The 14389-nt window shown below is 40.8% G+C and overlaps 1 protein-coding gene across 5 annotated transcripts in view; it reads left to right on the forward strand.

Annotated features, from left to right (window-relative positions):
* Positions 1-9608, forward strand: part of Clip4 (CAP-Gly domain containing linker protein family member 4) — an 89813-nt gene extending 80205 nt beyond the window's left edge. For all 5 annotated transcript variants that reach the window (XM_077791878.1, XM_077791879.1, XM_077791877.1 and 2 more), the window contains exons 15-16: positions 2603-2675; positions 7354-9608. In XM_077791878.1, the coding sequence (XP_077648004.1) occupies positions 2603-2675; positions 7354-7675 (395 nt within the window). In that variant the 3' untranslated portion in view covers positions 7676-9608. The remainder of the gene's footprint in view (positions 1-2602; positions 2676-7353) is intronic.
* The last annotated feature ends 4781 nt before the right edge of the window (positions 9609-14389 follow it).

Raw genomic sequence — 14389 nt, forward strand, 5'->3', positions numbered from 1 at the left:
AGTTATTTGTATTAACACCAGCCCACAAGTCCTTGTTGAGGTCAACTTATGACATATGGATGGATTTTCACCATTCTGATAGCCCTGTGTTTTAATTGGGGGTTCCCTGAGGAAGTGCGGTGTTGTGTTGGTGTGCTGGAGCTGCCTTGGCTGGCAGGGGCTTCTTCCTCTGCTGTCATATGGTCTCTGTGTCCTGATCGCCTCCTCGTGTAAAGATACCTATCACATTGAACTAGGGCCCACCCCAGGACCTCGTCTTACCTTAATTACCTATTTAAAGCCTATGTCTGTGTACAGTCCCATTCTGAGGTATTGGAGGTTAGGAGTTATGCTGATCAATTTTAGGGGGACCCAATTCAGCCCCTGACAGAGGGTTGAGTATTTTTTCACATGTTCACCCCTCAGTGAACCTTGTTTGGTGAGGTGTCTGTTCATTTATTTGCTCAGATAGATTGTTTTTTTTTCTTGGTATTTTCTTGTTGTTGAGTTCTTTGTGTATTTTGAATACTAGACCAATAAGATAAGTGTTTTGAAAATATTTTCTCTCAATCCACGGCTTGTACTTTTATTCTCTTTTTTTTTTTTGGTGTGTGTGTGAGGTACCAGGGATTGAACTCAGGGGCATTTGACCACTGAGCCACATCCCCAGCACTATTTTATATTTTATTTAGAGACAAGGTTTCACAGAGTTGCTTAGCACCTTGCTTTTGCTGAGGCTGGCTTTGAACTCGAGATCCTCCTGTTTTAGCCTTCAGAACTGCTGGGATTACAGGCATGTGCCACTGCGCCTGGCTTCCTTTTACTCTCTTAATGGTGTCTTTCACAGAGCAGAAGTCTTAAATTTTAATGAAAACCAAGTTAATCGGTTTTGGGGGGATTCTGTTAGAGATCCCTGTGTGGTGCTTTATTATGATATTTCTAGGTGGAGGTGTTTTGTTGTTGTTGTTTTTGGTTTAACCTGTTTGGTATCATGGGTCTTCCTGGATCTTGGAATTAGTACCTTGATCTTTGTTCAAGTCAATAAAATTTTTACTCATTATACTTCAAGAGTATTTTCTCCTCCATTTTCTTTATTATTTCCTCCTGAAATTCTGATTGGTTGTTACTTTGGACATACTTTTTTCCCATGCCTCTTATATTTTTTCATAACTTGTCCTCCGATCACATTTCTTCCTGTTTTCTGATTCTCTCTTTAGCAGTGTTTATTCTCTTGCTTAATCTAGACACAAAGTTATTAATTGTAGAAATTTATTTTTTTAAAATCTGGTTGTTATTTACTATCACTTATTTCTCCATATTTTCAAGTTTGTTGTCTTTAAACATTTAAAATTAAATTTTTATTTTATTCTATGTTAAGTAATCAATATCTGAAGTTTTTGTGAATCTAATTCAACATCTGTTTCTGTTGAGCCTGATTTAGGGTGCCTTCTTTTCTTGTGAGTTTTGCAATTTATTATTGTGAGGTGCTTCATTTACTTGGAGTTTTAAGGATGAGAATTCTTTGAGGCCTGGGTTGATACATTCTGAGATTATATTTACTTTTGCCAGTGTCCTGGAAGCATGCTCACCTGGGACTTTAACTTATGTTCTGTGAAGCACTTTTTATTTTTCACACAGATAGCATGAATTTGACTCATGGTCACAAACTGTAGAAGTTTTTGCCTTTTACTGAGTGTGAGGTTGGACACAAATCCCTTTCCTTTGTCTTCATTGGAATGTGCTTCCTTCTGTTTCTTACTTAAACTTATGCTGAGTGAGCTCCTTTAACTAGAGTCCCTTTTAGTGAGAATCCCCCCCCCCCGCCCCCCTCCCGCTTGGGTAGGCCCTTGCTGCTTCCTTCCCACTCCCTGGTGCATCCAGAAAGGCAAGAGCCCTGGTTCCTAGAATTGAGTGAAAACTCTGTGGTGTGCTGTCTGGATGCCTGGTGATCACTCATGCTTTCTTTCTTTTAAAAAATTTTCTTTGAAACTGTGCCTTTTGTGTAAGTTCATCAGTTTTAATATAGTTGTTTTAAATTAAGGTTGTTCTGGGGCTGAGGATGGGGCTCAGTGGCAGAGTGCTTGCCTAGCATGCATGAGGCCCTGAGAATCCTTTGTAAGAATTTATCTTTTGTGAAGTCTTTTTTTTTTTTTTTTAAACTCTCTCTTATGTATACAGCAACAATCAAGGAGTTCAGCTCTGGAGTTTATTACTTACTGTTTTATAAATGGAGTATTTTTAATAATGGTGTTTTAAAATCATCATTTTTTCATGATTATCAAGATTGCAATATTCAGTCATAAAGGAATCAACTGTATCAATATATAATTCAGTTTGTTTGAGAAATATTATGGTAAAAACTTCCAAAAGTACTGTCATGATCTTAACTTATCCCGTATGAGTGTAGTTTGCTCAGGAAGGTAAAGGTAAAGTAAAGGTAAGAATCTGTCAAGAAATCTGAATGGCCAATATGCTCTGTGTTTACACTTTTTTTTTTCCCCCAAAGAAACATTTCATATCATAGAACATCTGGAGAAGAGAAATGACCAGAGATAACTTTTTAAATAAGGAGTTGAAAATGTGTGATTTATTTTTCTTCTTCTGAAATTAATTTCATATTTAGGTTTTAGGAGAAGTTTCAGCACAACTTCTGCTTCTTCCCAAAAAGAGATTAACAGAAGAAATGCTTTTGCCAAGTGAGTATTAAGAAGATTTAGAAAAACACCTTTCAAGATGAGCATGACGGGATTCTATGAAGGAAGAAAAGTGGAATTTCTGTGTTGTACGTTGCTTGGTAGAATTTTGACACATAAGAGAGAAGGTGTGATCAGTGTATTGAATTCTTCCTCTCTCCTTTGCAAGCTCAATTAAAAATGTCACCAGTGACTAAATATAGCAGTCTTGCATATATTTTCTCAGAGGTTAGTACTGCTAATAAAAGTCAGAGGAATTTACATTTTGTGTTTTCCTTGAGTACGGTGGATTTATTTTAAACACTGCTTATTAAAGTAATCTGAGATTTGACTTAATATGATCAATGCATGAGAGAAATGTAAGGCCTGTTTACATAAGGTAATCTTAAAATATTTTTTAAAAAATGCATGCCCCCTCCCCTTAGAGCATGTACTGCTCAAAGCCATCGCCAGTTTTGAGAGTTTTGAGATTGGTCTTCTCGCTGGAGTTTAAGAGCAGCAGTAACTCTGTGCTCCAGTTTATTGAAGATATTCAAGAGTTCTTAGGCAGAGTGGAAGATGTTACTAAGAAGAGACAACCAGGAGAAGAAAGACTGCTGAAGGGAAAGAGGTAGAAAAATCAGTGTGGGGATTGTGGTGAGTGGAAGGACTTGATACAGAGGACCGAGGGGAGGAGCGGAAAAGAAAAAACGCTGAGCCCTGAGAATGAATGTCAAGCCAGCAGGTATGGGCGTGCTCAAGACCGGCCCTTGACCCGGGGAGGAGATGAAGCTTTACTAATATGGATACAGATTGACACTAGAACCTGTGTAAAAATGACTATACTTTTACCGAAGATATAGAACCCATTTTTAGAACTATGTATTTATTTTTACTTAAAGAGAGGGTGTGACCAAAATGTTTGGGGACCAGTGTTCTCAGGAACAGAGGACCTGTAGGTGCTGGCAGTTGGTAGGAAAGTGGCCCCTGATCTTCGGAGTAAGAGAGACAGTGCAGCGACTGGACCTCCACCTGCAGAGTTGATGGTGTGCCATGCTGTTGTTAATCAGGAAACGTGATGTATTTTGAAGGATCTGTATTGAGAAAGTGAGTTTATTGAGGCTGGCCAAACGCTATGTTGTTTTCTCGCTTATTTACATGGGAATAAATAATATTTCTAGAAGAAATGTGAAAAATGTAGTCAGAAGGGGTGAAAACTCCTGGGTGAGAAGTGTGGAGGACTTGGGCTAGAGGACACAGTGCCCATGCATGTGACAGGGAACCGCAGAGGGGCGCCACTTGTGTGGAAGAGCAGGTTGGTTTTCTATTCGTGGGGGAGATGGTAGCGATGAATGCGCTTCACTCAGAGGAAAAGGTGACTGAGCGCCTTGGAAGCAGCTCTTCAGAAGCCCATGCACAGCTCATGCCAGGAATGGGAGTAACAAAGAAAATGAGCTTAGAGAGTACTGTAGGAGCTTGGGGACCTGTCGCCACCAGGCATGCGTCCCCTCTCCTACTATACTCATCCTGCTGTGTGCATTCTGTCTCTGACCAGCATCTCACCCCCTCCCTGCCACGTGGCTTCTGCTCCTCTCCCTGTTAGGAGCCTCTGCTCACGAGTGCGTGCTGGGTCCTGTCTGTGGAATGTCGCACAGGGGCAGGGGGCGGTCAGCTCAGGTTTAAGTATCTTTAGGCCAAACTTTTGCAACTCAGTTGCCACAGGGTCCATCATTTCACACCCCGTCGGTGTGTTCTGCCTCCCTTCTCACTTCTGAATTTCTAAGCAGAGTGAGGTCCAGACTCGTGGGCACAGTTTACGGTGACCTGCATGGCCAGCGCCTGTGTGTTTCCCCTGCCTTACCTCATGGGCTGTGCTCTTTAGACCCTCTGAAATGTGCCTTTTGCTCACCCCATGTACCGCTTGCTTTTCTGTCCACGACCTCCCTAGTTATAGCCCCAGTGTCACTTCCCCACCAAGTGCCTTCCCTGGGCTTTCAGGAGAGATTCCCCCCCCCCCCCTTTGCACCTTCCTCCCTCTTTATTGTAGCTTAGAGCATTTTAGTGCTTTGTTATGCAGGGTTCCTAGAGCTTAGCCGGTGCCTGCCACTTCATAGGTGGCCAATGAATGTTTTTGAGTGAATTAACATAGTTCTCAGACATACTATGATTCTGAGTTTCTCAGTTCCCCGGACTTCTGAGCTTTGATATAACTTGAATCAAAATAATTTCTTATTAGAATGTTTAGTGTTTATCTAAACCATTAATTTTGATTTAGATAGCGAATTCAGTTTATTACTCATTGCTGTCTTTTTCTTTTTTAAAAATATTTACCTTCTTTTTAGTCATAGGTGGACACAATATCTTTATTTTACTTTTATGTGGTGCTGAGGATTGAACCCAGTGCCTCATGCATGCTAGGCGTGCGCTCTACCACTGAGCCACAGCCCCAGTCCCCTCTTTGCTCTCTTTATAAGCTCTTTGGTTTAGGAAAGTTGAGTGTACAACATTTAAAACATTAAGGAACACTAGATGCGGAAAAGGAACATCTGTGATGTTGTAACCTCCATGAGATTATCCCTATCGGCACCTTGGTGTGTAAGCTTTTCCAGTTTTTTTTTTTTTTTTCCTAATGCATGTGTCTGAGGGTTTTTTTGGGCAAAGTTAGATGGATCAAACTCAGTGTTTATACCCTTTAGAAAGCTTTTTTCATAAAAATATCATGAACATAATCCCATGTTCTTTAATATCTTTCCTCACTGACTTTGGCAATGTTTTTAAAAAGACCTGCACTATGCTATGATATGGAAACATTTTATAAAAATAAACTCTTTTATTTTAGTTATCGATGGACATAATATCTTTATTTTTATGTGGTGCTGAGGATCGAACTCAGTACCTCACTCATGCTAGGCCACTGTGTCACAAACCCAGCATCTGGAAACATTTTTATATCATAATAGCATATGAAAAAAATCATAACTTGACTAATAATAGATGCCAAACTTTTAAAACATGTATCTCTTCCTCTCATCACCCCCTTTCTCTGTGTGTGTGGGCACATGCATGCTCTGCACAAGGTCAGATAAATACCCAGCATTATTTTCTTTCAGTGTTTTTTTTTTTTTAAATTATGCATTAGTACTTAAATGTATTTGGGATTCATATTTGGAATTTTGAAATTTTATGAGTTGTGAGAATCACATTCATCTCTCCCAAACAACCAGTTGCCCAGCATCCCTAATGAGTTCCCTGTTCTGAAGTTTACCTGTCCTCACATAAAATAATTCTGTATATTTTTAATTTTTCTAGATTAATAGTTATTTTTGTAGGGGTTAGATCCACCCCAGGGCCTCTCACCTGCTAGGCAAGCACTCTGCTCCTGAATCGTAGCCTCAGTCATTTTCTTTGTTATTTGTCATTCTTGTGCCAGAGCCACATTGTTTTATGGGTTGTGACTGTAATTAAAAAAAAACCAGCAATGTAAATATGGCCTCATCATTTTTCAACCTTTTCTTGATGGCTGATGCCCATCTGGTGGTGAGTTAGCCCTGGCCTGTGTGCCTGAGCAGCCTGGGCCTGAGGTTCTGAGCCTGTGCTCCTCTTAGGGAGAGCAGGAAGGAAGCAGGACCTCTTTCACGGATTTGTGTAAGGCAGAATGAGATAATATTCGGAAGTGTAAGGCACGTACTGAGTGCTCAGGAAGCGATAGCTCACTGTCATTATGTGGAGATTACTATAATTTTGTCATGATTCAAAAATTGTCCATTTGGGGTGAATCTGAAATATTAACAAATGTATGTTTCTATTTAGAAAAAGAACTTTTTTTCTTTTGTATGTTCTTCAGTAAAGATCTGTGCTTTTTCTCACACATTGTTTATTATTGTATTTGTGCATTTGACATAGCAAATAATAATTTTACAAGTATTTTATAACTAGAATTCTGTTACTTTTATTGGCAAGTGCAACTCAGAATAAGCCTCTAAGCCTCAGCTTTCTGCCCATAAAATTCATGTCCTCTTCCTTTCTGCGTTGTGGTTGATAGGAAAGGAGATAGTGTTTTTGATAGAGTATTTAAAAATATATAAAAATGAAATAAAATAGAAAAATAAGTAGGATCCGGGTTCTGTTTCCAATGAGATCTGTGCAGTTTGGGTAATAGATTCTGCACTGTATTTGCTGTGGTCCTGGGGAGAAGGGTTTCTTTTGGAGCAGTGGCATGGGACAGACGGTGGAAGGCTCAGGTAGGATTGGTGGTTTCTGGAAGATCTCTGATGAGAGGGCAGCAAGATCTGGGCCGCAGTGTACCCATCGCGGGTGAACGTCAGGATCAGCGACTTCCAGCACATCACGGAAGGTAGCTCTTGGGCGGGGCAGGCTTGAGGCCTTGGCTGAGTTCACGGGTGAGTGAGTCCCAAAGAGTTTTGTTAACCAGGTCACATTGGCAGCAGGTGCTGGGAGGTATCTGTAGTCCATCATGAGGAGGGAAAAGGAAGGAATCCTGCTCAGGACACCCAGACCTCATTTGGTGTTAGTGATGCGATAGCTGCTGCTTAGCATTTTAAAAAATCAAGCTGTTCCCATAAAGTGTTCTCTTTTGTGAATGACAATGACGAATTCTGAATCTGGCCGTGGAATAAGTATGGTCAGTTGTCTTCTGTGGCTGTCACACCTAAGGACTGTTCTCACTTTCCCTTCTGGACAGGTCCAAGACCGCTTTGCGTCGCAGCTGGAGCAGTACCAGCACAGCAGGTGGCCTTGAGGGGAGTGTGAAGCTGCACCGGGGCTCTCAGGTCCTGCTCACGAGCTCTAATGAGATGGGTACCGTTAGGTACGTGGGCCCCACGGACTTTGCTTCAGGGATCTGGCTTGGACTGGAGCTCCGAAGCGCCAAGGGGAAGAACGATGGCGCCGTGGGTGACAAGCGCTATTTCACCTGTAAGCCGAACCATGGAGTCTTAGTTAGACCGGGAAGAGTGACCTATCGGGGAATCAATGGGTCCAAACTTGTGGATGAGAATTGTTAAGCTTCTAAAGTATGAGTCGAGCTCAGAAGTGTGTGTGCACAGTGCACACGCACACCGTGTAAAATAAGAACCCATGGCATATGGTTTTACTTTCTTTAGCCATTGTCTAACATGTGGAAATGCAGTGTATAGTCATCTTCGTACAAACCCTTACAACAATGAGTGACCCCTTAAAAGGCCACAAGCACATGAGCTCTAGATATCATGGTTCTCTTAAAAGGTTTCCAAATAAGCACTTTTAAAAGCTTTAAAAGCTTTAGGTCCCAAGAAAAATTCCAGGACTCAAAAAAGGAAGAAAGGAAAGAATGTGCCACCAGGTGATAAATGGATGTGTTGCTTTGCTTGTTGTGTTTCATTTTTGCACATGATGTTGGATTTGTCACGATGGTGAAGGTTTTCACTAGCTTTGGTTAACACAGTGTTCACATGACCTTTTTCTGTCACATGTTTTCTGAGTTTTTCTTTCTGTCTGAGTTTTATTCCTAATAATTACCTTAAGGTAATAGCAACTAGTGTATTTTTGATATTTCTGATAAAATCACACGCCCCTTCAGGAATGGCTCACATCAAGGTGTGTTAGAATGTGAGAGGTGGATGAACCCTGGGCAGTCTGGCTTGGGCTCTGGCCCCTTTGCTGAATACAGAAATGGAATCTGTCCTACCCAGGGCCACCAACTAGTTGGTTGGCAAACAACCATGAGTCTCCTGACTTGTGGTTCAGTGCTTTTCCCTCTATGCAAAGTAGGTAACCTCCGAGTTTTCTTCTGCTGCTTGCCTGTCTAATGTGTGTGAACTACAGAAAACCCACAATTAAGGTTTATGAATTCAAATCAGAATGTTTTGCACATACTTGTTTAACTTCTTCGCTAGATGTATCTATCTCACACACGTTCACTTGTGCACACATGCACGCACACTCAAAGCACTTTTAAAACATGATGCACTTTCATCTTTGTAGATTCTCTGACATCCTTTCCTCCTGGAATATGAAAAACATTTAAAAAATGTATTCAACAGAAGAGAGCAAATTAAGTTATGTCAGGAAGGGCGTATTACTTGTTCATTTAAATGTGTGTGATTCCCGGGCTGCTTTGTTCTGTCACTGGTCAGCCTGGTGTTGTTGGCTGCAGTGGCTGTTCTTCGCCCCCAGAGGTTGCAGGGGTCAGCCTCTTACAGAGCGACAGACGGCACTGTGTACCATGTTCCTCCTTGAGTATATGTTACAAACTAAGCTTTGCTAGAGTGATGTAATAATGTCCAAAGTCTGTCTTGTGTATATGTATTGAAGTTTCTGTTCTATGTGCGTAAAGATTTATTGTAAATATTTAGACTTCAAACTGCCACAGAAATATTGGAACAATTTATAAGATTAAAAGTATCCTTCAGAATGGAGCTTGCTTTGTGCTTAGAAATAAAATATGCTGAACTATTTTGCAATATACTATTTTAAAATCTAAATTCTGTTACTTTGTTGCCTTTTTTTAAAAGTGTGGTATGTCAATAAATACTGCTAGACTTATTTTCCTGAAATACATTTGCAAAATAAGGCTGCTTTATAACCAAGGATTATTTTTATTGATTGAAGAAAATAAGTGTGCTGTGATTTAAAAGTAGATTTATTTTATTATATAGATTATTTCTTAAAAACTATTTATACCTGAACATGAAATCCATGACTATACTGAACTTGAAATTTATAATTCTGTTAAATATAAAACTCTCCGAGTTAAAAACAGTAATGCCACCACTGAATTTATTTTTGATGTCAAAGAACCAATTCTCATCCTATTCAGATCAAGATTTTTAAATCCATTTAACATGTATGTTTACATATACTATACATACAAATTAGGTGTTTCCGTTGTGTTTTGCTTATTAAATGTCATTCAAAGTTCACTTCTGGAGCATTAATAAAAAGGGAAGCTGCTTGGTTTTGGAATGGTATCTTGTCATTTACCCTGTTTGCAATTCTTCTCTTAGTAACTGAGGGCACCTGTGCCCTGAGCTTTTCTCCCCCCATAGTGATGGCTGTCCTGTCCCTATAAACAATCTTAAAAAGTACCATGCTTGTCGTTCAACAAGGAAAACTGTTTTTTAGCTACCCTCCTGTTAGTATTATTTTGAAGAACAGAGTGATTTCAAGATGTTTTTCTATAGTTTTTTTTAAGATCACTTAACTTTGCTGGGATTCATTTAGAACATGAGAGAACACTTTGAATTGAGGCAAAAAGCAATCACCTTTCTACTGAAAAGCTTTGTTTTTGCTTTTTAGGGTAAGTCGGGGGAATAATTTTAAGTGCTTAAAAATGTTCGGATAGCTGCTGAATGTGGACTGAGACCTTGTAGTCTTGGGACGAATCCCCTCCACCCTCCTCCCTTTCACAAATCATTTTCTCCTCAGCATCCACCACCCTTGGCCATGCCTAACTTTTTGTTTATTATTCCTCTCATTGAGTCCCTAAATTGAGGGGTAGGGTAGATTTGAACCTGCTTTGTCCATTGCTTTATCTCCACACCTAGAGTAATGGCATCTGGTAGACGCTCAGCCAACATCCGCAGAGGGAGCTGGGAAGGCCGTTGGTTGCTTAATGTCCAGGTGCCACACAGCTAGCTTGCAGTAGAGAGGTGACAGGTCCGAGATTAAAAGATGTTGAGGGGCAGGAAGAGGGAAGCGGGAACCCAGGAGGGTCATGGAGGCGGCTCCCTGTCTGTTTTGCTGGGGGCTGTCTTTGAACTTCTGTTTTGATGTAATAATTTAGAGAACATCTCTAATATATGTAGAGAACTGGATCCTATGCCAGTGTGCACAACATGGGTCTCCAGCGCTGAATATTTTCATTTTGAGGCTACCTGTTTAGAATGCGTGATCATATGCTTTCTGACTGACCAATGTGTTAGGAATCATTCTTAATTGAAAAACACAGATAGAAATTTTAACTGTCTACCAGTTATCTGTTGTCTAAATGATTGGCCCAGGGGCATATATATCACCACATTGTAAGCCAAGGGGAGAATTCATTTAAAAATTTTTCTTCATGTTCTTTGCTTCACTGCATTTATTTATAATATGAGGACAGTAGTTAATACAAAACTCACATTATCACATATATTTTAAATATTGTTTATTAACATCCCTTGGTACATTGGCTCTTATTTACAGTGTCACATAAGCTTTGTGAATACATAAACAAACATTCTTAATGAAGCTTTTGAATAGACTGATCAGGTTCAACTTTAGAATTCTTGGATTTTAGAACAGTGGAACATGATGCTTTTGCATAGGCAAAATATTTTTCACTCAAACTTTCTGCAAATTCTCCTTTTACAGGAGGGACGTTCTTATGGTAGAATTAGAGGAGATGGGCACATGTCACTGACATCAATATAGGTTCACTCTGCTTGATGAAAATGAGACTTTTTCTCTTTTATAGCTCTCCCTTGAGGAGAGTAGGATCAAGGTCTGGGGGAGACTTTTCCCCCTCTTACCTTTTCAAAAAGTCTAATGAATAGAGTTTTCATGGCCAGTCAATAGCGAGTCCTCTCATTTACTGCACCTTTCAAATAAGGAAATATGGTCACAGTGATACTGAGGAGGGACAGAGTTTTGAATCATGTAAAGATATTCTAAGTGTTTTAATTGAGGGGCCTGTAGCTTCATATAAACCCGTCCTGAGTGATTACCAGTGTCATTTACAAGATGCTAAGTCTGGTTGAAGTGCAGCTCCACCATTCACAGTGCACCCAGATCTGGGTCTGTTGCAGAGTAAATAGTCACACCATGTTCTCCAACAGGCCCCTTTGGTCTCAGGACTGGGCTTTTTCTCAGAGTTGTTTCAGTTGGCTAAATAAAATGAAACGGGAGTCTCAGAAGTGTAGGAGGTTTAAATAGCCAAGCTAAACGCCATCCTGGACCCACATCAGTCTTGCGGAGGTTCAGTTCTTTCAGTTACAGCCAACTCGGGTTCTTCGTGGCTTCCTGATGGCTGTCCTGTCCCTATCAACAATCTTAAAAAGTACCATGCTGTTATTCAACAAAGAAAACTGTTTTTTAGCTACCCTCCTGTTGCTCAAAGTAGGTTCACCTCATTGAAGACTGAAGGAGCGATTGTTTTTCACAGAGCAGATCAAATCACACTGACATGGAATTGAATTGCGCTAAAAGGATGCCTAGAGCTTCCAGCCATTCCTTTTACTCTTTCTCAGACTCATCTTAAAACGCAGTCGACAGTGTTAATGACATTGGCTGCCCCCGATAGTTCTTGTTAAGGATGGGGTGTCACCCTCTGATACCTTGGGGGAAGTATCTCCAAATGGATTTTTAAATGAATTTTAATAGTCACAACGAGGCTCATATCGATGGCAGGGGAAATGGCTTTTGTTTATTATAGACAATATCACAGAGCAGAAGAGCATGGGCACCCTTTATGAACTTGCTAATAAAGATGGATTTTTAATGAGCATTCCAGTGGGTTATCCATATCAGTTAAAAAGATCACAATTTCCCCAAAGTGATCTTCTCTGTTTCTTGAAGAAAATAAGAGCTTAGGGAATTAAGAAATGGCCCAAGATTCTTGCAGCCTCACTTCACACTCCCTGGTGTGTGACAGTGGAAAATCCAGTGTGAGGCTCTGCTTCAGTTTCTCGTCTTTTTAAAAACAGAACCAGCTGCTTGTTGGTACATACACAAGAAAAAAGAATTTCTGTCTTTGAAATTATTTCTTTTGAGAACTGTGAAATACTACATAAATGTTACTTTGAGAGTAATGCAGAAAGATTTAAATTGTTTTTTTTTCCCTCAACTATTAGGAGCAGTAAAACGTAGGAAACTTGCCTACAGCCTTTAAGGCCTTATCTTTGTGGGATGTTTGAATTGGCTTTGTTTTTTAGATTTCACATTTCAGGATCCATTATAAAGCTGTCTTATTCACAGTAGGTTTCCAGACACTGCCTTCCAACAGTGGTGGAGAGCTAGATAAACCTGAAAGGAGGGATTCTCTTCCAAGGTAATTGGGAGAGAGGACTCCTCAGTGAATTCCCCATCATAACAGCACCTGGACGAACATGTGGAGGGACGCCCCGGTCCAGACACCTCCTGGTCCCAAACACCTGGCTTATTCTGGGCTTTGCTACCTTGCTTTGGGAATGGGCACTGAAAGGTGAAAATCGCCTGCGGACAGAGGGCGTGGGTGTCTCATTAGAGAGATTCTCTGTGGTGAAAGGTAAGCTTTAAAAATGAGTTTATTATTTTACTTTGCTAATAAGGCTGCAGTTGTAGCCAAATATAACTGAAGAAAATAAGTAGTGTGACACTTAAGGCATAATGATCATTGAAAGACTCGACACCTAGTCCTGTCAACTGCTTATTTCCGATCTCTCCTGATGGACTTCTTTTTGCATGGTAGTGGTTGTAGGTGGGTTAAGGAGATCTTTGAATAGTAAGGGAAAACACAGAACTGATGCCAAACTTTCTGGTTAGCTTCTATATAAATATTCAATTTGGCTCACTGGGATTGTGCTCGTAATTATTTGGCTCTAAGTGAATTAAGAGTCAAGCGCGCGCGCGCACACACACACACACACACACACACACACACGCCCCTACTGATTATGGTCTGGGTGTTGGGTTTACCTTTCACAGATGAAATCTTACAGAATCTCAGACTTCAACAGTAGAAGGGGCCTTTGAGACCAAACCACTGGTTTTTCAAATGAGCGTTTCAGTCACCTGCCTGAGTCCCGTAGGTAGATAATTGCAGTCTGGTACCCAGTGTCTCCTCTACTGCCCAGTCTGCTTGTTGTTTTTCAAGTAACTGATGGGTGCTAAATTATCCAAGATGACATACACATCTAGAACTTGTCACTCTGGTATTCATCTAAATAGCCACTATTAAAATGTAAATATTCCAGGGAGAGTTGTGCCAGGCTTGGTTTAATAAGTTGGACTTTCAACTGACAGGAGGGATTCTCTTCTAAGGTAATTGGGAGTTGTTTCAGTTGGCTAAATAAGATGAAATATCACTTTAGATGGGTAGAAATGAGCCTAGCAAAGGCACATTAGTGTGGAGGAAGAGTTGTAAGGGATTGCTTGCGAGGAGGCAGCAGGCCTTAGATTGTGGGAGCGCAGAGAGCGATTGAGGGGGTGTCAGAAGAGGAACTTACAGTGGCCGACACTTACACAGACTTTGGTACCTGCAGCTTTTCTGAGGGTAGACTGCTGGTGCCATTGTCACACGAGAGGGGAGCACTCAGGGCATTCCCTGCCCTGAATGCAGCAGGGAGGACGTTGCTCTAGTTTTGTGGTTATAGGTCCCCTCCCTCACTGATTGTATGTTGGTCTGCTCCTATGAAACCTCTCCAAGTTCTTCTCCTTGCTGAGCCAGAGCTAGACAATAGCTTTGTACTCCAGGAGAGCATTAAAAACCAAGTGTACCTGCGCAGGATACCAAGTGAAAACGATCTTAACAGCTCCTCTGTTCTCAGTCATCCTCTTAGATTTCAGGGCACCCTGGTGAGGAGCTCAGGCACGTGGGGGTGGTTTTGTGTTCACACAACTTGGGGAACCATCTGTTGTCATGAAATCAGCAAAGTCAAATGTGGATTCTTCAGGGACTCATTTAAAAAATCATCAGCCACAGACAGATTGACAACACACTGCATACAATTTTATGAATCTTGTCATGGGGAGCCTGTTACTTAAAGTGGTCTGAATTCATA

The sequence above is a fragment of the Urocitellus parryii genome, chromosome 12 (assembly GCF_045843805.1).
Source record: "Urocitellus parryii isolate mUroPar1 chromosome 12, mUroPar1.hap1, whole genome shotgun sequence".
NCBI lineage: Eukaryota > Metazoa > Chordata > Mammalia > Rodentia > Sciuridae > Urocitellus > Urocitellus parryii.